Source organism: Caretta caretta, chromosome 17 (assembly GCF_965140235.1).
Source record: "Caretta caretta isolate rCarCar2 chromosome 17, rCarCar1.hap1, whole genome shotgun sequence".
Taxonomy (NCBI): Eukaryota; Metazoa; Chordata; order Testudines; family Cheloniidae; genus Caretta; species Caretta caretta.
The window spans coordinates 20,438,739-20,463,969 of NC_134222.1; the positions used below are offsets into that span (position 1 = coordinate 20,438,739).

Below are 25,231 nucleotides of genomic sequence, written 5' to 3' on the forward strand. Positions count from 1 at the left end.
CCTCCAAACCACTTGCAACCCTTCCCAGCTTGGTATCGTCCGCAAACTTTATAAGTGTACTCTCTATGCCATTACCTAAATCACTGATGAAGATATTGAACACAACCGGACCCAGAACTGACCCCTGTGGAACCCCACTTCTTATGCCCTTCCAGCTGGACTGTGAACCACTGATAACTACTCTCTGGGAACGGTTTTCCAATCAGTTATACACCCACCTTCTAGTAGCTCCATCTAGGTCGTATTTCCCTAGTTTTTTATGAGATGATCATGCAAGACCATATCAAAAGGAAGTGTCACGAAAGCTTATGCTCAAATAAATTTGTTAGTCTCTAAGGTGCCACAAGTCCTCCTTTTCTTTTTACTAAAGTCAAGATATACCACATCTACTGCTTCCTCCTTCTCCACTAGGCTTGTTACCCTGGCAGAGAAAGCTATTTGGTTGGTTTGACAGGATTTGACCTTGAAGGGGACAATGGTTTGATCGGTCAACGGTGAGGAAATGAACATTTGCAGCAGCTGGCCAGCCTCCGCACTGTCCCAGATCCATGCACCTGCATCAGAACGGGCTGCCTCTTCCCCGTGCCGTCGAGAGGGAAAGCGTGGAAGGGGCATGCTTCCCCTTGCAGGGATTTGGAGCAGAGGGGCGCTGCTGGATCAATAGACGAGGGAACTCTTGGATAACATTGTGCTGACTCCTTTCAGAGCCCCTTTGCAGCTGGGCTGCCCCAATGCGATGTGCTAAATATGCCTCGCTGTTAACATCCGCATGGCTGGGTTAAGGGTGCAAGGAATGCACAGGGCAGCTCTGCTTGAGAGCAGGGGCCAGACTGACTAACTGCTAGGCTGGCTCCTGTCCCCTATCGGCCAAGCTTTAGGGTGCTGGAATATGGACGTGGAAGCGGGATGAGTCCAGCAGAGCCGTGGAAGGGGAAGGACGTGGGTTTGTGAGCTGTGCTGCAAAGCAGTTCATCCTGACAGGTCACCTCCCTGCTCTCTTCCATTGTCATGGGTGTGAAATAGAAGTAGTGGCCCTCTTTGCCTGATGACTCTCTCCCGGAGGCAGAGCTCAAAGAGCACGTCTGTCAAGAGAGCGCAGGGGGCTTCCAGCTCATCACTCTGGCCAACAAAGAGCAGGTGAGACCCAGAAATGCAGGGAGATCGCACCTGCTGACACAGCAGGGCAGCGGCAAGGCAGCAGGGACTGTTCGCTCTAGGCACTGCTCCCATGATCTCCCTGGTGCGTGGAGCAATGGGACGAGGGCTGGTCCCATAATGTTGAGTTCTTTCAGCCAAAGACCTCCCAATACTCCCAACTTAACTCTTGCTACCACCAAACCTTGTCTTATATCCATTAGAGAGCCCAGCCAAATGGCTAGAGTAAGGGGCGGAGCCATAAGCCCTGTGCCCCTGAACCTACGACCTCAGCCAAGTCACTTAATCTCTCTAACTCCATTTCCGTCTCTGTAAAATGGGACTGGCACCACGATCATGGAGGCGGCTGAAGCCACGTGTCGATTGTATCCTAGACAAATACACAGACAGGATCCCATTTAATTTTATAATTGTGAGAAACATCTAATAATGAGAACGGGTCAAATGCTTCCATTTCAAACGCTTTTGACACAAAAATGCCTTTGTAGAGAATGAACACTTGCATGGAGAATTTGTTATTTTTTCCAAAGTTTTCCTTTTTTTTTTTTTTTTTTTTTGGTTTTGACAATAACTGATTTTTCCCGTCCTTCCCCGGAGATGCTAGTTTGCAGGGAATGAAGCTGGGGATGGGCGGCAGGGGACGGTTCACTCGATGATGCCCTGTTCTGTTCATTCCCTCTGGGGCACCTGGCACTGGCCACTGTCGGAAGACAGGATACTGGGCTAGATGGAGCTTTGGTCTGACCCAGTAGGGCTGGTCTTATGAGAGAAAGGCAAAAGCATTAGTATTTAGAGATGGAGCATGCTGAGGGGCAGATGCTAAGTGAGGTTAGGCCAGATGACAAGTCAGTGGCCAAGCCAGGAACGACTCTGACCACTAGACAACGTACCCAGGCCCCAATCCTCAATGGGAGTTAGAGGCCTAAATACCTTTGAGGATCTGGGTTCCTATGCTTATGAAAGAGAGAGCTGGAAAGTGCCACTTGAAAGCAGGCTTCTCTGACATCATTTGTGACCCCTAACTATCTCTGCTATCCATTGGCCTCTCTGAGGGGCTGCTATTCGGCAGCAGCTAAGCAATGGGAAGAGATGTTCAAAGGGATCCAGGTGAAACCACTCAAAATTAGCCATTGCGTCTGAATAAATAGTGCATACGTGGACAAATGGCTCCTGCCCCCTGTGCCACTTCTTCCCCTCTCCCCAGTGCATGGTAAATGGAGGTAACCATCAAGGATGAGCTAGAGTGGAGAGTGTCTATCTCCCCTGCCTTCCCACTGTGACCCCAGAAGGGTTGGCTCAGCTAAGAATTATTTGGCGTAAGTTACACACAAATAAAGCTGACCCCAGGCCTGACCAATCAGTGCCCAATCACACCATGACATGCACCTAGTAATAAACCCCTGACTGAGCAGCCCGGAGCATCAGGAAGAGACTCCCTTGAGGGACACTTTCCTGATGAGGGAAGAGCCATTCCCAGCCTTCATGTATTTCATCAGCCGTGCGACATGGAGAAATGGAGCCATTAAGCGTCATTTGGACACTTAGTTACGCTGAGAAACTTAGCCAAATGTCTGCACAGTTTATTTTGATAAACTGCTTGGTGCCGCGGAGCGAGGAAGAGCTGGTGACAGGGGAACTCATGAGCCTGCGCGTCAGCTGTGTCTAATGAGGAACATGGTAGGGAGACAGCAGAGGTTGGTTCGCTTCCCAGCTCTGCTACAGACTCCCTTGTGTGACCCTGGCCAAATCACTTAATCTCTTTGGGGCTCGGGTCTCTCTTACTACGGCTATGGAGCAAGGCGCTCCCACTCGGAAAGCATCGGTAACCACAGCTCACTGGTGGAAGGTGACAAAGCGTTTGAATGCGCTTTGACCTGGTGGAAAGCAAGGCTGAAGGCAGATTTCAATGGAGCAGCTGCTACAGAAAGGAGTGAATGGAAGGGATTTCATTAGGCATGTCTCTGGGTAACAACCTGGAGCGAGAAAGGGTACGTCTACACTGCAAAACAAACCCCGTGACAGTAAACCTCAGAGCCTGGGTCAGCTGACTCAGGCCCACGCTACAGGGTTAAAAATAGCCGTGGCAATGCGGGCTGGAGCCCAGGCTCTGAAATCCAGGACGGGGGAGGGTTTCAGAGCCTGGGCTCCAGCCTGAGCTCCAACATCTTCATGGCTATTTTTAGCCCTGTAGCGCAAGCCTGAATCCGCTGCCTGGGCTCTGAGATTTACTATCCCGGGGTTTGTTTTGCAGTGCAGATGTACCCTGACTCAGCAGGGTTCCCATATTACAGGGCTCAGGCTGCTGCAGCTAATCAAAGGGTGTGAATGGGCTCCACTCCCCCCCCCCACCCCCATTGTTAGAATGGCTATTTTCAGCTTGCCCTGTCTTCGCCTCCTCTCCGGGACTATTTAAATGTGCTCCTGACCAGCATGGAGGAGACAATCCAGGTGCCCCCCTAATTACGAACACACAGTGCCCACAGGACCAAACCCTTCTCGGGTTCCTAGATCTCCCCACCTCCCACGTCACTGGTCTGGTATTGGGCCCAAGTCTTCCTTTTACAGCCACCTTCCACCCACCCACAACTCACTGGCTGCTTTTCTTTTGCGCTCTGTCTTCCTCTCCCACGCTGCAGCTGACTTAGCATCAGGGCATGATACAGGGGCCACTCATTGACCAAACCAAGGCTTCAAAGATTGAGTCAGGCCTGCAAAAAGCCATGGATAAAAACCCTAACTTTTAAAAATAATTGGGGGGCTTTTCTCTTCAGTTTCCTAGTTTTGGCTCCTTTAGGGGATGTCCTGTTCAAGAGGCTTTTCCCATGTGGGCGAGGAACTTGGTCTTACTTTAAATGAAAGCTGAGATTCTCACCTGACTCCAGAAACTGGGGCTTTTAAGAAGAACACGAACCATCATCAGATCTGGCAATGCTGTGAGCTCAGCACAGTAACTTCCCAACTACAGGATCGGATCCATTCACGGTCAGTGCCTCCTGAACTGAGACTCCCAAAGGAAGAGGGGAAAGCCCACCAACCTCCACCTGCTTGATCCAGTTATGCACCCGAGGTTCCTTATTTTAACCTCTCCAGCCTGTCCAGGTTCTGAGTCAGTGATTTAAGTGCAGAGCACGTGGAGCTGAAAGTGGCTGGAAGCCTCAAAGCTGCACACAAAATCAATAGTGCATTGTAATTTAACTAGCAAATGATAAAGTCGAGGAGAACATCACGGTCTAGTAGCTCCAGGACACCAGAGTGGGAGTCAGGAAACCAGAGTTCTGTTCTCAGCTCTCCCACTGATCTTAGACAAGTCACCTCCCCTCTCTGTGCCTCAGTTTCCCTCCTGCCCGTCATCTGCCCAGTATATTTAAACTGAAAGCTCTTTAGGGTAAAGACTGTGTGTTTGAAGAGCTGGCATAAGGGGGCCTTGATCTCGGTGGCAGCCTCTGGGTACTATGGTAACGCACACCATAAATAATGCCAAGCACAGAAGTGAAGGAGGGGAAATGTGTGTTCGCTGGTACGGGTGTTACGGAACATTAGCAGCCAGGGAACAGAGTAGGGTTTTATTTTGGGCGGCCGGGGAAATCATCACAAATAAATCTCTAGTCACATGGCACCTTGTCTGCTTCTGACCAGTTTGGGGCAGTCTGAGCACGTTCAAGGTCAAAGATGGACAGAAATGGGGGCCTCTGGTCCACGGGTCGCCTGGCAAGGACACCAGTGCTTCTCAGTAATCAGCTGCTCCTGCTGCATCCTCCAGCCCCAAACCAGCAGTGCCCTGCCAGCCCCTCTTCCCAAACAGAAGCACACCACAGCTGGGCGTTAGTGTAAATGACAAGTTTATTGACAAGGACAGAAGGTAAAGCTTTCCCAAAAAGTGAACACATCAGAGTGGATATGCAGTACAATGGAATGGCATCGACACTGAGCAATGCTCCTTGCCTGCCCTCCAGCTCCCCTTCCCGCAGACCACGCTTCACGGCATGCGCACACACACAGCACAGGCCCAGAAGAGACGCACAGACACCGGGGAGGGAGGAAGGAGTTCCGGGCAGGCGAGGGATTTGCTCAAGGTTTTGTTTAATTCTTTCCCATGTTCAGGCTTTACAGGGGGTTTAACTGAGCAAGACTCATGCCATTATTCCCAGGGATCCTCCACCGCCTCTCCCAGGTCAGTGCCCTAATCAGCAATCTCCATTAGCCAGCACCACAGCCAGGGGAATATGGGGCACTGTGCAGAGAGAACAGGGCTTTCCCCTGCTGCCCCCTCACACCCTGGCAGGACTCAGGCTTGCTCTGCCCCCTCCCAGGCACAAAGCTGAACTCCACGGTGGAAACTTATGAGAGGCCGGATGCTGCTTCACAGCTTGGCTCTGAGGGGAGAGAAGCGTGTGCCGGCACTTTATGAATTACTGTAATAATTATTTCCGCAGTGCTCGCAGCCCAGCTATCCTCAGGGCTTTAGACAACCAATCAAACAGCCAAGCTGGTGCATGCTCAAGTGCCCGGTTTCTACAACTCTGTCCCGCCTTCTGCCCAGCCAGGATTCATGCTGCCAAATGATCTCTGCACCGAGGACGCCGGCCAGCACATACAGCAAAGGATGCAGTTGCTCCCAATCTTCACTTGCTTCCTTGGCTGAGAACTGGCTTCGAGCGGAGTCTCCCCACCATGGAACCATGTTTCATCCTGCCCGTGACCTGGTCTAACCTCACTGGCTCCTTCCCTTCCCCCTTATTCTCCTGGTCCACCGTTACAGTCCCGTTCTGTATCCCCAGATTCACATGCCCCGAACAGGTGATCCCCGCCCAGTCTTGGGGTTCAAGAGCACAGGCTTTGACGGTTGTTTGTGGTCACATTAAGGGCATCACTGGGGGAAGTGCTGTGCCAAGCGTCAGCTGAGAGCAGTGGGGACTGCAGAAGCCGTTCTGGGGCTGGGTTGACACATTCACTGCGTAGACGGATCGAGCCAAGCCAGCTACTATCCCCGGTTTTGTTTCACCTTTTATGGTGTCTATTCCAGTGCCTTGCCTGTGACAGGGAAACTCCCTGGCTGGCAGGAAGCCCAAACAGCTGCCCTCCATCCTGAGCTGAGGCAGAGAGGAGTAAGGGACCCTGTGTTCCCAGGCCAGTGAGTTTCAGACACTAGGAACCCAAATGACCCTCAGTCTACTGCCTTTGGCACAGAAAGCCCAGCTCTGGCGACTGAGGATGGAGGGAACGAGCCTGTGAGATCACCTCACGTACAGCACCCACTGGCCCCTGCAGCAGTAGGGTCATCTGGACCTGAGGGTTTACAGGGCAGGAGATTGCACTCAAGACTCTCCCCCTTCACTAAATATTTTGGGTGTCACAAGTGGGGGGGAGGGGGAAGGAGGTGAGCTGCGACTCCCAATCAGCTTCTCGGCGACTCTCCTTTGCACCCCTGGATAATGGGCACTTCCTCCTCAGGAACTTTTGACGGCAATTCTTCCAGGACCCTGCGAGAAAAGGCTTTCCAAAGCCAGGGGCAATTTGCCCGGCAATGCCAGTGACTGCGGGTGTAAGGGGGACGAGGAGTGGCTTAGACTCCTCCAGAGAATTTAACCTAAAGCGCACGGCCAGATGCTGCTGTGTCCTCCAGCTTTTGCACTCATCCCTCAGCAGGAAAGCACTCGAGGATGCTCCCATAGAGAACCATAAGCAAAGTGGCTGTGACCACCCTCTGCCGGGATTCAGATTTATCGCACGGGTCCTTCAGCCTGGACAGCATTCGGAGCTAGGCAGAACCCAACTCAGCAAGCTGAAGCTGACCCAGGGGGAGGAAGGCAGACAGGCTGTCACAGGAAGACACAGGGAATGAGCGGGAAAGGGGGAAAAAAACGCAATGACTGCACCCCACGCTCTGTCAAGAGCCTTACATGCTGTTTCCGTCCTCATTTTGCCATCTGCTTCCCCATTATCAAACCAGACCCTGCCAGCTCCTGCTTCCCCATGCAATGAAGACCCAATTCCAAACCCCAGGACTGCAACTAGGCAAGATAGCTGGGACACAGATTTTTTGGATGAGCATCGAGCCCCCCCAGCACAAGTACGACCCAAAGCCCCATCCAACCCAAATAGATGCACCTTGGATCCGAACCGGTGCTCTCCACATATCACTGGCTCCTCAAGGCTACTTTAGTCCTAGCTCACCTGTGTTCCCTTGGATGTTTTCACTACTCCAGATCGGCTTTTTTTTTTTCCTTTTTTCATCTGGTTACAATAGAAAAAAAACCCAAACGTATAAAAAATATAAAATAATAAAGTGCAGTTTGTGTTTCTATGATGCCTTTGCCTTGTTTTAATGAACAAGAGACTTGTCTTTCTCAGGTTTTAAACGAGCCATATATTACAAAATATCAACTACGCCTACCGCGGTTTAGAAAACGCTAAACATTGGCACGAGATGGAAAAGCCCACAAGAAAGAACGACAGAACAGTGGCGCTGGGGGGACACAGGAGTGGTTGAAGCAGTGGTTACAAAGTTTCCATGGACGCTAAAAATATCAAACAGTTGTTCCCTATATTATTATTAGCATGTGGATACTAATCGCTACCTTGGTTTCTCGGTGCGTTTGTCTGAAATCCTACACATGAATACAGCTGCTTCCAGTTAGAGTTCTTTGCCTGCACCGATAATGGGAGTATCCAGAGTCTCCCCTCCTCCCTCTGCAGGGTGAGACATGGACCCATGATGTTAGTTTTTCAAAATGCCGTCGTAGACCTGGTAGATGTACTGGGACACTTCAGGAGCCCGGCACTTCAGGGACAGCTAGGAGAGACGCGAAGCCGAGGTTAGCATAAGAAGGCAGCAGATAACACACAGCCCATCTCTACGAGCCAGCTTATTAATTCCTCAGGACCCATTTCACTGCATTGGATCCACACTCCACCCAGCCTAGGCTGCCATGGTGCTTCACCCGTCCCACAAGGTGCCATGCACACCAATGGTGATGCACACAGATGCTTAATAGAGAGCCAGTCTGGCCTAGCAATTGTGCTCATTGAGCTGGAGACTGAACCCAGGACCCTGTGGATCTCAAAGCATGAGCCTCTACTAGTTGGGCTAAAAGACCATGTCCCCTAACTCTGCTGCAGCAGCAGACTCAAACCTCAAGGGGGTGACAAAGAGCCACACCATGTTAGCACAGGTTACCATTGTGTTTTCCAGGATACCAGGTTTTTGTGTTTTTTTTTTCTAATTTACATACAACTTCAAGTATTTAGTCCCAGTTGCTCTCCCCAAAAGCTACTTACCACCGAAGCACTGAGTTCTGCGAAAGCGCACTCCCGCTCACGTACGGAAAGCTAGCCAATTTTGTGACCGAATTGGGGAAAGGACCAACAGAAGATAAATGGGACCCCACCCTTACGAATGCCTACTCCTTAGCAGTATGATTAATAGACTTGCACCAGTGTTCAAGGGGGGACCTGTACACTCCTGGTAGTCCTATCCCCCAGAATCGGAATTCACACCACACGAAACCAAGACAGTGCCGGTGGTATTTGGCTGGCATAGGTCAATAACCTTGAGAGGTGCTTTCCCTTAAGGGCAATGCTAACCACCAAGCTGCCAATTCCCCCAATAGCAGACCAGCTTGCAAATCAGACCCCTGCTCGCACTACTGTATAACTAGGGAGCTTAACGCAAAGCCAAGCTCCCTTTTCGGTAGTATATTTTCAAGGATTTTAATTTTCTTTCCACACAAAGGGCCCCCCCCGGGGTGTGCCTTGAGATTCTCAAACCAGGAGAGACACTCCAGCAGCAGCGAGGAGAATCTACGATAAGCAGTAGGGAGGCAGGACAGCTAAAGGAAGTAGCTACATGTGGGACAAGCAGCGCTCTTGCCTTTGAATGGCTGCCACAGAGGCAAGGCCAAAGAAATCTCCGAAGTCCGGACAGCTGGTCTCTGCTTCAGCAGTCAGCATGGCAGAAATCTAGTCTTGTTTACTAGAGGGGGAGGTGGAAAGGCGGGGGTTGTGGAGAATTCTGGCAATGCTTTTGTGCTGATTTCTCTTGGCTGATTCTAGTGGTAACAATCTTGGCCAATAAATGTCTGCTGCTGAGTCAGCATTAACCCAGCTCAGCGGGCCACGAACATAGCTATCATCAGTGGTTTCCCAACTCCTCCCGGCTCAGCAGGGATTTCCTTTGGTGTTGAAATTAACAGGCCCTGCCCCAAATGAGCATGCTGGGAAAAAGCAGACTCAGATTTGAGATTGCTTGGGAAAGGATGTGTGACCTCTCCTCTCCCTCCCCCCAAGAGCCAAAGGGTCTTACTGTGTAATTCGGATTCCCCGGCTGAATACGTAGCTCAGCCAAGATCCAGATGCCGTTGGTGAGCTTCAGAGACTGGTAGAGCATGTCCTGGCCTTCCACATTCCTCTTGGCAATGGTGTAAACATTATTGTTCTGCAGCTTACTGGAAACAGTGTCTTCAAATAGAAAAACACCTCTATTAAATCAATGGTCACACCAGACATACAGAGACAAAAATACAGAACTATACCCCCAAATGTCATCTGTGTTATCCTAGACCCTAGGAGCCCTAGTCACGGACCATGGGCCCACTGTGTTAGGCAGTGAACAAACAGAACAAACGAATGCACAGATGAGGAAGAACTGGCAACTGCATGAGACAGTGAGTTTATGGGGGAAGGTGCACACTAGAAAATGAGGCAAGAGCAGATTTGGTCATAAGTGCTCCATTTCCCTGGAGACCTCCCTTCAGATTTGGGTCTCCCTGCTAATTTAGCATTTGCTTCTCCTGCAGGGGTCACACTCCCACCTCCATGATCACACTACTCTAGGCAAGACGAGAGTTCAGCAAGGCCTGGGTCCCTTCTGGGAGTTGCAGATTCCTAGTTCCCCAAAAAAGCCCAGAACTTGGGCGAGCTGATTTTGGACATTGTGCCATGCACTTCTGAGCCAGAGGATGCTGCTGGGTAAGAACAAACGAGATCACTGCTTAAATTTCAACTTTGGCTTCTCAGTCATTAACACAATTCTCTGAATTCAATCCCTTTTCAGTGACTTAGCGGATGAGAGAAAACGCTTTTCCTTTCTGCCTCTCGGCAGTGGGGCCGTGATGAGGTTTTTATACGATTTGTGACTGTAGCACTAGGAAGAGACATATAATTTTACCTGCACATAAATATACGGCTGTAACCATGACACCTATTTCTCAGGCACCTTACAGAGAAACAAGAACAGCAGCAGGGATCCAGAACACACAGCATTCAAATCAATGGCCCACACTGATGGCCTGTGGAAGCCAAAACCCAACTTAAGGAGGGGCTGGCTGTAGTCTTTCTGAGGCCAGAAGGAAAAAACTCTGGGCCATAGAGGCCAAGATATGAGCAGTACCCCTGTAAGTCTCATTCCTAAAGCCACACAACCTGCTGACCTAGGAAAGCAAGTTCAGTACACAAGAACATAAGAATGGCCATACTGGGTCAAGACCATGGTCCATTCCTGCCCAGCATCTTCTCTCCAATAGTGGCCAATACCAGAGCTTCAGGGGCAGTGTCCAGAACAGGGCAAATCTGGAGTGATCCACCCCCCTCTTCCACTCCCAGCTTTTGATAGTCAGGAGATTCTTGAGATAACCACAAATGTCCCTTGAGGTCCCAGCCACTCCTGGCTGTTGGCTACGGGGGTAATTTCCTGGCTTTCCAGGACGTTACTTACGGCGGTAAGTTCAGCTGATATTCTATCTACAAGTTCACCAGGTGGTTCTTGTGTTCTAGCCAACTTCCAGTTGGCTTGAAGGTGTGGGGACAAAGTGGGACTGGAACTCAAGCTGCCCCAGGCTGCCAATCCTTTTGCTCCAATCACTTAGACCACATGGTCATCCTTTCGTGTATTGGCTGAGGGCGCAATTATTCATAGGCTCAGGAAATTCAGAAAAGGGAGGAACAAGGATGTGGCCTGTATTCCCAGAATCGCCTTCCTGAGCAAAAGGGAGATGGAAGCTCCTCAAGCAATACACGCTGGGGGGAGCCTTCTGATGCCCGTTTTGAAACTCAGCTCCCTCCTGTGCTCCAAAACTGTTACAAGTGTTTACCGCACAGGTGAGCTGATGGCACTTGGCTGATTAGAGCACGGCATTTTCAACTCACCCACTAGAGAGAGCAGAAGGAAAGTTCAATACAGTCTATTTCCAACCTCACAAATTCAACAGTTCCCTTGTGCCAGTTCACCCTACAATGGTGAGGTGCGTGCGCGTGGAAACGAATGGGCTGGGCTGTGTTGAACTCTAGTCAGTAGCTTGTACTTTCCACAGCAACCAGGAAGATGGAGAGGAAAATGCAAATTTGGCTGCATGCAGCTGGACAGACCCAGTGTGCCCTTTGGAAACAGTGGCAAGTAAACCTCAAGGAAGGCAGCAGGCACTGGCCCAGAAAACCCACTACATGAAAAGGGATGGTATGGTGGCAGGACAGTACAGCATTCACATAGGAAGCGTGTACCTGACCAGCCAGTCTCCAGGCAGCACCTTCAATCGCCCATGTTCACAAATACTAAAATCCAGAGCGCCACACAAAGGGTTTGTTTAAAGAATGGAAGTGATTAAGTCAGCACTGGAGCAGGGGGTCAAAGAAAGAGCATCTGAATCTCAATCCATACAACAGAGAGCAGGGAAGGGGTCTGACTTCTCACGCTCACACTGCAATCTTGCCCTGGAGCAACTGCCTTTCCTTCCTCCACTTACCCAGCAGATCAGGGCTGCAGCTGAGCTGCTGTAGAATCGATTATCCCTGAAGAGCGGAGAAGCTCTCTCCACAGCATGGGAACTTTGAGTTCAGGCTGTACTCAATGAAGACCAGCAGCTGGACTAACCCCGCTACCCTTGGAGGCTTTAGGACAGTGATTTGCAGAGGAGGGGCAGGGTTCATGCAGCTAACTACTCAGACAGAGTCAGGTTTGGGTTTTCCTCTCTTCCTTGGTTACTATGGAAACTAGGAGAGGCAAGTAACTAATGAATTCCTGAGCCAAAACCCCTCACTCCCCACTTCTCCTCCTACCCCATACGAAGGGCCCACCTGGGTTAGGAAAAGATGCAGGGCAGAACAGTCCGCTCCTAAGCTCAAATGGAGCCAGAACAGGCACGGAGAGGCTCCATTACAAGCCGTATCAGCTGACAATTGTGCTGGGCACAGACAAGCCCCAGATGGGGATCAGGATACAACCAACACATTTGTTTCTTGTGCAACCTAAGCAGATTGCCACACAGAAAAATCTGCAGAGGACCCGAAAGGCAAAGCTCTACTAATGGTGGGGATGCTACATTGGGCAGTTGCTCCTGTCTGAAAGGAACATCAGCCACATATTAGTTGCAACTTAGGGGTAGATTCGCTTCCCATGGGGAATGGAATGGGTCACGTTTAAACCCTGATGTTTAGCAGCAGCTGCTCCCTGGCAGCATGCAGGTTCAAAGCGCACAAAGAGGCAGAGTACCAGCTCTACAGCTTCCGATACCTTTGCTCCAGTCACCTTAATGATGGTTGCTACCAATACATTACAGAGGGTGAGGCGCATCCTTGCACAGGATTGGCATCCCGACAGCCTGGATTCTGTTGGTGCAAACTAAAGGCTCTGACCCCCAGCAGGGGCACTGAATCTAATCGCAATTGGAGCCCTTAAGTCTAAACTGGGGACCTGCTGAGAAGTGTTTTTTGGCCTCTTACTAGCAGCAAGCCTTAAAGATGTTAGAGAATTGCTAATTCGGCCAAGCATGTCATTTTCAACTGTTGTTCCCCAGACAGGGAAACTGGAGTGGAGCGGTCCAAGATCACACGGGAAGACAGAGCTGGGGTTAGAACTCCCAGGTTCCTGCTTTTGCTGTCTTGGAAGCTCATCATAAGATGGCTGGACACAGAAGCCATCAGGTGACTCAGCCACTTATAACAATCCAAAGACAAGCGTGCTGGGGCTTGGATTGTCATTTGAATCTTTCTGCCTCCGTCTCTATTAATACAGACTTCAGGATAAACACACACTGGAGGGCGAGTGTCATTTCCAGTTTCCTTCCATCCCCAGGTAGCAGCTCCAGCCACTTCTCTGTAAGCAAGTCTAAACCAATGTCAGTTTCTCCAAGATCGGGCAGCGTCGCTAGGCAACAGTGCCAGGCAGTGCCTTGCTCAAGCAGGACAGTTAATGCCATGCGACAGCACTGCCTTTATAAACAGACATTTGCTGGGAGCTGTGAGATCAGCCTTGCTTTGAATTGTGCTGCGTGTTTATCAGTGAGAAGAACTGCAACACAAGGCAAAGCCTCAGTTAATGGCCACACAGTACAAGCAGGTTTCAGCGCAGCAGCCGTGTTAGTCTGTATCCGCAAAAAGAACAGGAGGACTTGTGGCACCTTAGAGACTAACATTTATTTGAGCATCAGCTTTCGTGGGCTATAAAAGTGAGCTGTAGCTCACGAAAGCTGATGCTCAAATAAATCTTAGTCTCTAAGGTGCCACAAGTCCTCCTGTTGTTTTTACAGGACAAGCAGAAGCTTGTCAAAAGGCCATGCTGACTGCGTGCAGACGCCCTTCTCTGCACCTATGGGACCCGATGACAGTGCAAACCCATCCGAAGGATTCATGGTTCCTTTAGCAGCACAGGATAAGCTACAGCCGTCCTCAATATGCAACTTCAAATAGGATTTTGTGAGGGGTTGTTTTTTTTAAAAACATGTTTGTCTTCTATACAGAAAGGGTTATTTTTAATTGAATTTTTAGATGAAAAAGGTAATGACAGAAGGAGTTTTCCTTCTGGGGAAACCTCTCGAATACATAACAGCCACAGCCACCACCACTTCTGCCCATACTTGTTAATGACAAATTTAATGATCTTTTTTGGGAGGGAAGGAGGGAGGAGGGATGAGATGCCAGTTGCCAATTAAGGCCTCCATCCTGCAAAGACTTGCTTTACATTGCAAGCAGTTGCAATGGCTTCAATGGACCACTTGCTTGTGTAAAGTTAAGCACATGCATAAGTCTTTGCAGAATCGAGGCCTAATTTTATAAAGGGAAAATAAGATTAATATACTATGCTCAAAAATATCTGAACTGTGCATTTTGTAACACAGGGAATTCACACACACACTGAACCAGATGGCTACTCTCATCTGACTAGGTCCCGGATACAGGATTACATATATAAAGCTTTGCCACCTACTTATTGAGATGGGCCTTTTTCTGAGTTCAGAGCCCTCAATACTATTCAGCAGTGAACAGTACAAATCAGCAAACAAAACCTAATTACTTTGTCTGCAGTCATGCAACCCTCAAATGCCTCCCTGTGCTTCTAGCGACATTTGACAGAGCCTGCGGAGCCAGTAAAGAGATGGGTTCAAGCAGAAGGTGCATCTGCAAATCTTGCCTGATCCCATCATGAAGAATCAGTCATTTCCAAGTGATGTCAGAAGCACAGGGCTTTGACTTCTACTGCATGATCAAGGAGAAGCTGGGGTTTAATTCTGACATGGAGGAGCCCACCTTTAAGGTTGGGGGGCAAGGGGTTTCCATACCCATTCAGTAACTGGCCTCTCAGCAAAAGCACCAGTTGGACATTTGGTGGGGGTGGGGAGTTGGGTCTGTAATGTGGACATCTGTCTGCTGGGAAATTTACTGTGACCCACCAATCCATTAGAGAGACCACTGAGCAGGCAGATGGTAACTACCGTCCCTATCAATCTGGGCTGCCACTGAAATCAGAGCATGAGGCGAAAAGTGCCCGGGGCCAGATTGTCAAGGGTATTTAGGTAGCTAGAGATCAGATGGGAGCCTAGCAAGGTGCACAAACTGCCTATGTGAGTTAGGCACCTAACCTGCTTCTCTAGATTCTACTAGGTGTCCATCTACATCCTTAGGTGCCTAACCACCGTGGAAAATCTGGCCCCATGTCCCATGCACTGTCCAATCCCCCACATGTCCCTCATTTGTAGGGTGAGAGGTCAGGAGTCTGTGGAAGGAGAACAAAATGTCTGAGGCATTGAGTTAACCTGCCATTTTCTGTACTCTGTTCTTATTGGCGTCAGCATCTCCTCTTTGCCATTCATAATCCCGGGAAGGAGCCCACTCTTTTGGCAAGGAACCGTGTGACTCCACAAATTTAGACTGCATAGAACCAAGGAATCAGGGTTGGGGAAGAGCAAGTCTTCAGTCAACTTGTACAAGCATTGCCCACAACCGGCCAAAGGAGCTAAGACCAGTTACGGAACATGGACCTATTTGTGCTGTAAAGATCCTGCCTGCGAGCCTCCTTTAGGAGGGAGGCTGTATTTCACCCTGCATATGGAGAACTAGGCCATATGTTCAAAATTGCCCAGTGCCCAGCTCCTCCCCTTGGAGAGCTATGGAAATCTGGTTGTTTTATTTAGGTGTGCCAATGGAAGCACTGGGGTGCTGAAATCTTTTGAAAACCTGTCCCGTCTTGTTCTTTGAACAGATTTATCACACCGACTCTGGTGTCAGAATTAGCTCCACTGTATTCAAACCTCTCTCAGCAGCAAAGGGCTGGAGAGGACTCAGAAAGCCACTTTAGACAAAGGAACACAATCTTCCCAGGACATTACATACAAAGCACAGAACTATGGTGACTAAGAGATCAAAAGCATTCTTTAGATTAAGCCCAAGTATTGAAGTGCAAACCAGTGAAGGGTTTCATTTGTATGTCAAGGGTCGGGCGAAGAGCAGCAAACAAAAGGCATGGATTGTATGGGAAAAGAATAGAAATGTACTAAGATCTTAATAAAAACACACGCAACTGAAAATAACGGGACTGTCATTCCACCCCAGGGTTCTGGTGACACTGATAAAGAAGCAGGGCAAACAAGGTTATCAGAACTGCTCAACAGAATGACAGCGAGATTACATACAGCCAGACTGGCATTATTCTTTAATTGTATGTGTGCACGTATGCACACGGAGGTGGAATTCCCATCGTGGAAGGGTTTTAAGAACAGGTTGGCCAAACACCTGCCAGGGATGGTCTAGGTTTCCTTAGTCCTGCCTCAGCGTTGGAGGATGGACTAAATAACCTCTTGAGGTCCCTTCCATCCCTACATTTCTATGATTCTGGCACACCCACAGACAATACAGCTCCTGTTTTATTTGAAGGGCTTGTCTGGACTAGGGTATAAGGTGTGTTTTTAAAACGTATTAGCTAAAATATACAGGTAGGCAGACAAGATGATAATATATAGCCCCTTTTGGCCTTAAAAATCTATTAACATCTTTTAAACTAACATGTTTTAAGAAATTCTAGCGTGAAAAAGGAAAATTGTATTTTAACATGCGTTAGTCAGTGGAGGAGAATGTGTGTTTTCCAAAAAATTACCTAAGCTAAATACATTTATGAACTTGGTATCGCACATGCATGGCAGGAACGCTGACTGATGCTGGGAACTATGAACCTGTTTAATACCATATCCAGATGGCAGCTCCGACATCTCACGAGTAAGAATTTCAGTGCAGAACAGGACCCTGTATTGAAATCTTTCTACGCCTGGGGAGTTTCTAAACTTTGCCCCTCACTGCTCTGGAGGTCGCAGCTTTTTAAGCTCTTCTCACCCTTTAACTGGATTTTTCCCTGCCTTTTCATGTGAGCAGAATCATCGGGGTACCAAAGTCTTAAATTAGCATAAAAGCCAGCACATGAGAAAATTGAGGTTGTACCTTTAATCTTAACTCTGACCCCTTGTGTGTATCCATGACAACAATCTTTAATTACATGATCACATGGTTTCTCCGCTAAAATATCATACAACTGTTTCCCTATAGCCTCAGATACATGTGCAGAACCTGAATGTATTTAAAATATAAAATGCACCCATATGTATACCTTAAATAGGAGAGGAGTCCATTTATTCACACTCTGGCCCAATCTGCACACGACTGTTAAGCAAGACCCACTGATTGCAATGGGACTCATGAGGGCATTGTAGTCACTTATGGGATTGGGGGCATAGGCCCAGATTTTTAAAGGTATTTAGACGTTGCTGCACTCAGCACTGCAACACCGAACTGATTTAGGAGCCTAAATAACTTTTTGAAAATGAGGCGTAGGCTCCTCAACCCGCGAGGCAGTGCAGCATCACCTAATACCTTTAAAAATCTGAGCCTGAATGTATAAAGTCATACAAATTCAAGATTCAAGGGACAAAGTCACAGCTAGCCCATCCTGGGGAGACAAGCGTAGGATTGCTCCTTCCAGTACATTTTGCCCACAAAGATTCAGTAACATTTGAAATGTCTTCATTGATAGAAATGTTTGTGTTTCGATCTGCCTTTTATTTAAGGAAAAAGGATAAATAACCAGAGTTATTAGGCTAGAGGTGCTTTGAAATCTGACTGCTGCCCAGTGACAGACACACAATCCTGGATGTATAGTAGCGCACAGAGCCATACAAGAAATTAGCAAGCTGCATCCCTGACTCAGTAAAAAAACTGATCTCTGCTGTAAAGAGATTTATTTCTAATTTAAATGTCCCCTCACAGAAATCAGCATTCATCACTCAGCTGGATGGCAGGGCTTCTGGTATCTTCTGTCTGGATTTTGTAAGATTTAAGCATTCACGAAGATAGAAGGGAAGGGTCTTTATGGCAAGGAGAAAGGATGCCAGGCAGAGCGCATTGATCGAGGGAAGACTGTTTCAATTAGCCCCCACCTCGGCTCCTCAGGAGCCTATGCACAATTGTCGGTGTGTTCACTCCATCTGTCAAAGGTCTGCTATAGCTCTGCTACTATATTTAAATAACCGGTTTTGCTGTGATTATGGCAGATCAGCTGGGAAATGGGGGTATTTTAGCTCACAGCTCAATTCGTGCTGTTGAACAGGAAATCAGCTAGACTGGAGAATGAATGTTGTCGTTAACAGAGTTCCTAAACCTGGAAAAGATCGCACCACCATGTGTGGGCATGTGCTATTCAGGAATTATTTAAGTGGGTCTCATGGGATTCATATCGATTTATGTTGACAAAGACGGCTTGGACAACTGTCGAAAACTAGCAGCTGTTGGAAGCAGTGATCTGTGCTGAAGAGCAGCATCGCAGCAAATTTTGAATCATAGTCAACACCCACTGAAATTCACAAGCTTTGTTCATGGCCACCGCTACCCTGGCACAGCTGAAAGCTAGGACTAGGTCCCTTGAGTATCTCTGTCCCCGTCTATGCCAAGGGTATGAAAGTTACACGGCTACACTGTTCAGATTCCTCATAACGAACACGGGAGAGCTGAAATTTACAGTGAAAGCTTTAAACTACTGCTGGTGTCTCTCGTGAGAAAAAGGCCATGATAACAGAGGTAGATTGTTTAATCCACACATCCAGGGCAAGTACACACAGACTTCAGCATTGCAAGCCACTACCCTCAGAGGGAAGATTGGACGATGGCTAGAGGTAGCCTACAGTAAGGTCTTGTCTACACTAGGTTTTTAGCCATGACCACCAGTGCAAACCCTTAGTGTAGACAAGATTTACACCAGTGCCGGGTGGTTTGCACTGGTGCAGCTTCCTCCAGTTTGAAACTGCAAGGGTACAAATCGTGTTGCATGTACATCAAGTCTGCACCAGTGTAGACACAGCCTAACACCTGTTATTCCCATGTCAGGCTCTCAGCCTTCTGCACCCACTAGCTCTCAGCCTGCTTGGCTCCACGATCCAGGTGGTCAGTGCAGAAAATGGCTCCTGTAATTGCAGCAGGGACGAGGCATCAGCTCCGAAGACAAGAACAGAGGTGTCAGCTGAGAAAAGGATTTGAAGTCTGTTTATCAGACATGACCCATTTTCCTCCCTAAACAAGCAGAGGAGGCTGGCACACACTGTAGCCTCCCTAGCAATGGATCACACTCAAACAGGCACTGTTTCCAAAGCTCTCGCTAAAAGACTGACAGGAGCTTCCTCTCTCTGAGCCCTGGTGATGGCTGCAGATAAAACTGCAATAGAGCAATGTTATTACTCACATGGAGAGTGCAACCGCGCAGAAATCTAACGGGACTGGAGTGCTCCTGCATGCCCCTCCGCTGAGAGCTGGGCTTCATTACAATTCCAAGCAAGCCCAGGCAGAAGGTCTGGCACATGGCTGGTAAAGCAGCCAAACAGTGAATGCTGCCAATTACTCTGCATCCTTTAATGACTCCCAGTGAAGGGGAACAGGTGGGTAAAGCGGAGAAAGCACTGCAGTGTATAGGCTAATCACAACCAAGGGTCAGGCAGAAACCTTGACAGTACGGTATCCTACAATTAGAGGCATTACAGCTTCCTTAGCATTGGCCAGTGGGATGGCCGCAAAAACGGACCAGATGGCCCGTTGATGTATGTCAAGTAACCAGGAATTAAACTCCTTATTCCTCGCAGCAGACAGATCCACTGCAACTGTGGTTTATAGAGGGCAGAAGAATTTGTTTCTGTAAGTCTTGTCAGAAATAAAGCCACTTGCGGAGACTGAATGTTTAGAATCTAGGCCCGAGGGGATGGGGGAAGGACTTTAAAACCCTGACAGATTCTCCACTACAAGAACGAAACCTTCCTTCTGTGCCACAGCGCCCAACAGACAGAGTAGCTAATGGAGGACGGTGGAAGGAGAAGGGTGTGATGGATTACAGGGCAGAACTTCCAATCAGGTGGAAATGTCTGCGTGCCATTTGAGAGGCTGGAATAAAGGGAGCGGCAGAGAGGCTGCCCTCGCCAGAACCCCAGGAACAGAATCAAGTCATAAGATCCAACAGCTGCTATTTGCATCACATCGTTTGTGGTCCAAAATGGAAAAAAAGTCATGGCTACAAAGGCAGGGGGTTGTTTCTGCCTGTGACTGAAGTGAGAGGAGCGTTCTCCCTGCGTGATGGCAGGCAGGAGAGAAAGAACCATGGGTTTGTGATCAAGAGGGACACACCTCTCTGTAAAACATACTAGCTTTAGTTACAAGCACTTGGATCCCATCCAGGCCTCTCAAACACGAACAGTGCAGCTCTACTGGCCACGTACTCCCTCATCCTTCAGTGGCAAAATGGTCTTCTGTACTCGTGAGATGTTCATTGTCTAGTAGAGGCAAACAGCTGACTAAGCACTTGGCTCAAGTAGACAGGGTACAGCTGAAAGCCAGCAACGTAACAATAAACAATAGCAATATATGACTGTGGCCTTACACCGGGCTTTTCATCTGCAGATAACACCTCCTAGCTCTCCTGTAGGGCTTTTCATCAGGAGAGCTCAAAGCACTTTACAAAGGAGCTCAGTATCATTATTCTCATTGTGCAGATGGGGAAACTGAAGTAATCTGTCCAAAGTCATGCAGGGAACAGAACTCCAGTCCAGTGCTCTAACCACTAGGCCAGGTTATACCCACTTACTTGCGGATGGGGAAAGACACAGGAGGGACAAGTGACTCATCCAAGGTGGCACAGCAAGTTAGTGGCAGATCTACATCCCACATTCCCTCACTCCTAGTCTTGTTCTCAAGCCACTCAACCACAGCTGCCCCTACAGCTAACTAGCCTTAGGGATCCCAGCCTGACAATGAAAGACGACAACTTGGAACCAATATGAAATTTCTGTGATGTGGGTTAGGGTACAAACCACAGTAACGAGCAGGAAGGATTTGAAATCAAGCCCAAAGCTCCCTGCTCAGAGACACCATGACAAGGAAGGCAAATAAACAGGAAAGGGATAATGTAAGAACTATAACAGAAGGAAAAAGGGAACAGGTGAAATCCTAGGGAGGGAACTGTTTTCAGAGACATTCACTAGGGAAACCTCCTTTTATGGAATTCAGCTGAAAGTTTAGGTTAAACAAATCCTTGGGGCTAGAATTTGGAACTGCTCGGCCTGTACCTGCAATCCTGCTTTGTCAGTGTTGTCAATTCACAATGCTAATGACCGGAAAAAACTCGACTCTCATATCGTCACTCCTGTGCATTACACGAAGGCTCGCTGCGGTCCAGAACAAAGTTACTTACCAGCATTCAGGTGACACTCTTTAATCTGGAACTGGAGCTCGTTTTCATTTGGAATATCCTTCCACGTGGCAAGGAAGACCTGGCGTTCTACATACAGGAAAGGCAACGGTCAGTGTCCCACCCTCCTGGTTCTCTGAACTACCCACATTGCCATTCCCAAGAGTCACTGCAGAAGGACATGCTGCAGAGATAGAAGAGGCCTGCCAGGTCGCATCTAGTCCATCCCTTGGGGTCTTGTTCAAGAGTTTTCCCTAAAACACGGTGGCTAGCAATTTGTCTAGCCTAGTTTTACTGAAAGCAGCAAAGTCTTGAAGACCATTTGGATCTGTTCCCAATGTCTTTGCTGCAGCAGACTTTCACGAGTCAGGAGCAGGTGGGGTTTGTTAGGAAGAGCCTACAGCTCAGAATACAAGAACCACATCATGCAGGATTTCCCTTTCCCATCAGCAAAAAGGGCCAAACGTAGAACCCAGCTAGGATTCTGTTTTCCAGGCACCTTCTCCACCTCTGATGTAAAAAGCAGACTATTGAACAGGAGAGAACATGAAGAAGGGGTTACAGCGTAAGATTTATGGGCTAAACCCTGGTCCCACTGAAGTCAATGAACAACTTCCATCAGAGCAGGATTTGGCACAGCGTACCTATGCTTGGCAGATATAATCAGACCAGAGGAGGGATGTTCTGGAAATGCAACTGCTTTGAATAGCAACAGCAGGAGAGCAGGGACTGGCTAACTACACTGCCCTGGCACCCCAGTACAGATGGGTCTCTGCTACAGATGGACTGGCACCAAGCTGTGCTTTGTCAGGACACTGTACTCTGCCTGCCCGCGTGGCTCTCCAAAGAGCAGAGGGACGCTGGCCAAACAGTACTCACCCATTTTGCCGTCCTCCACGAAAAGCACGTTGAGAGGAATAAGGCAGCTAAAGTAGAAGACGTCGATGCTGTTTTTCACAGCCACCTGGCAGGAAACGAAACAGGAGAATTAGGGCATTTTCTGTAGCATGCTGGGGATGGACAGGGACATTGTCCTCGGGAGTTAGTGCGTTTCTAGGGGTGGTGATCTTTAACGGCCCTGCCTGGAGGTGAAGGCCAGCTGTGCACACTGGGGTATGTGGGGACGCTGCTGAGCCTGGAAGAATGTCTCTCAGCAGGTATTGACAAGGAGTGCCCCCAGCCTGCTCCTTCATCAATTCTCACTCCCCTCCCATGGGCTCTTCACTGTGCCAGCCGCTGTGGGCTCACAGCTAGTGGCCTCATGCTAATTTCTTATTCCGCCCTCATTTCCCATCACCCCTGCCCCCCCACACTAATCTATTCTGGCTGCATGCAGGCACTCTGTCATTTCACGCCCCAGTCCGCAGATGGGCTTTTTAACCTTCTATTCATGTCCCCTCCCTCCTATTTGCAACCTAGCCCTTTCCGCACCCAACCTGCGTGTTCTACAATCTCAGCCGGCCTCCCACTAGCTAGGCTCACACTCCCCTTTCCATCTCCCTGTCCTCCTCTCCCCTCCACACAGATTCCTTGGTTTCTCTTTTCTCAGTCTAGCCACGCTCTGAATACTCCATAGCCTGAAGCCGGTCTCCTATGTCCCCTCTCCCTTTCTCCTGCATTGAATGTGATTTCTTTGTTGCAGCATGTAGGTGGAGTTTGGGCACAGGCTCCATTTGCTGGTTCATACTCGGACGGCCACTAACTCTGGACGCTCCCTTTTGCACTGCACTTGGACGTGTCTCAGCAACACCTCGCTAATGCTGCTTAGCACGTATATTGCCACGCTCGTCAGATTACCTCGGTGTGCCTCACAAGGCTGCATTTTTCAAATGGGGACACTGAAGTCCAACGGCTAAGTGACTTGCCTGAGGTCACATAGCACGTAAGTGCCGGAATCAGGAATACAACCCAGATCCCCCGCTCTCACCTCACTACCCCCATCTACCACTTCCTCTCCTTTTAACCCTTGACACCTCCTGTGTTTCACACGCACACAGAGAAGACCAATAGTACAGTTTACTCCAGGATAAGGGGGACATTTAACACACTTTTGCAACAGTGCCTGAATTCCTTGGTGTTTAGTGGCTTTACCCTGGGGAAAGCTGTAAATGTCACTATGGTGGTAGCTGACAGAGTCAACAGCTCTGCACTGGGCTCAAAGGAACAGGATCTGCTTTATAGAAACTGGGGGAGGGCAATCAATGGGTGAAAAGTTTAATCGATAACACCCCCTTAAATTCGCACAGCTGAAGAGAGGCACACGATTGCCTCTTAGCACTACCAAGAAACCAGTCTGCATAGGACTGACTGCTTTTTGCTCACCAGAAGAGTGACCTCACTTGAGTTTTCGCCTTGATGAGGCTTATGGCAATAGTAGGGGCAAACCAGAGGGCCTGAAAACATATGGTCATAACTGAGGTCATGAGTGTGGCTCCGGCCTTTTATTTCTCCCTCTCCCACTCTCTGCCCACACCACACAATGTCGCTGGAACAGAGTTTAGCGGATATCCGCAGTTCGTTGGCATATGTGAATCCTAACCCAGGCATTGGATAGACAGTATTGACTGGAAAATGCTTACCATCTCGTTATGGGCTGTGGCTGGGATATGTAAAGACCCTTGAATGTCAACAGGAATTGAAAAGGAGGACTTGTGGCACCTTAGAGACTAACAAATTTATTAAGCATAAGCTTTCATGAGCTATAGCTCGTTTCATCACCTCACTCCCTGAAGATCCTGGGGAAACCAGATTAACCTATGGGTTAATCTGGTTCACCCACTGTGTTTGTATTTCAGTTAGGTGACCAGTCAGAGGATTCATAGACAGTGGTGAACCAGATTAATCCACAGATTCAAAATTAAAGACCTCCATGTTTTGTCTGCAGAATAAAATGTCCATGTAGTCTGTAGGGCCTATTTAGAAATAAAGCTAATCCCAGTAGAAATAGCTGTTGATAAAGGAGAGGAGGGGGTGATGGGAAATCTGAACACACCAATCAGCTGGTTTGGAATACATGCAAGGAAATAAGGTCAGCGTTCTGAACAACTGAAAATTCTTTTGGCGCACTTGGGAGGGTCCCCAGAAAGCAGAGAAAAGCAGGAGATTTGCATCTGAAAGAACTTGTTTTTTCCATGTCTTTTGTTGTTGTTGCAAAAGTGTGTATATTTAATTCACGCAGTGAGAAAAGATCTTTTAAAAGCAGGGCTTAGTTAAAACCATTACACCTTGTAAATGCCCAATAAATACAAATAGCTCCACATTATGGTCTGTTGTCATACACTGATTGCTGACATCACATGCTGGCAGGCTTGAAGGTTGAGAGGCAGATGGAAGATTATATTCAGTTCTTGCCATCACTTTAGAGAGATCTAAACAAACTAACTGGGAGACTGGAAGGAACGACTTATCCAAGCGAAACGTGTGAGGTTTGGCTAAACGATCCGGGGGATGGGTGAGTGCGGGGGGAGAAAGAGAGGTGTCTAGAAATACAGGAAGAGTGTAGTCAGCCAGGAGGGAGATGGGGGTAACACTGGATATAAACTAGGAAGTAATGGGATTGAACTGAAGCTGGAAAGAGTTTGGCTAAATGTCTGGGAAAACGACAGTGAAATCTATTAAGCGGCATGTTAATCGCCTGAGGAATGGGGCCGCTCTAACGCTCGGGGCATTTTAAATTGGTCTGGACTCTGCACTAGTAAGACGTACTGTAGTGAGCAATGCTGCATGGCAGGGAGGTGGACTCTATCTTTCCTAGGTCTGATTTCTATGAATAACGGCAGTGTTTATTCTACAGCAACAGAGGTTCATTAGTTTCTGTAGCTAACTGTCGCTGCTATACAACAGCAGCAGCTTACAACAGGGGCCGGGGAAAGAGCTTCCTTTCCCTCCAGGCACAGATCTAGAGGAACACACCAAATTAATATACTGATCTTGCTTCTGCAGTTACAAGAGTGCTATAAAAAGGTATCTGTTGGCCTCCCTCTCAACTCCGCCGAAGCATGCTGAGCCCGCCGTGCTCGCTGCACTCTGCTGAGCCCGACGATTCTGATTGGCACAGGGAACTGGAGCACCGTTTCCTCCTGACACCACACAGCAAAGCAGCCC

At 48.6% G+C, this 25,231-nt stretch overlaps 1 protein-coding gene across 6 annotated transcripts in view; it reads right to left on the reverse strand.

Annotated features, from left to right (window-relative positions):
* Positions 1-4,977: 4,977 nt before the first annotated feature.
* AP2B1 (adaptor related protein complex 2 subunit beta 1) overlaps positions 4,978-25,231 on the reverse strand; it is a 100,273-nt gene continuing 80,019 nt past the window's right edge. For all 6 annotated transcript variants that reach the window (XM_048823565.2, XM_048823567.2, XM_048823566.2 and 3 more), the window contains 4 exons: positions 22,007-22,091; positions 21,131-21,217; positions 9,458-9,612; positions 4,978-7,948 (listed from right to left, as the gene is read on the reverse strand). In XM_048823565.2, coding sequence (XP_048679522.1) covers positions 7,874-7,948; positions 9,458-9,612; positions 21,131-21,217; positions 22,007-22,091 — 402 coding nt within the window. In that variant the 3' untranslated portion in view covers positions 4,978-7,873. The remainder of the gene's footprint in view (positions 7,949-9,457; positions 9,613-21,130; positions 21,218-22,006; positions 22,092-25,231) is intronic.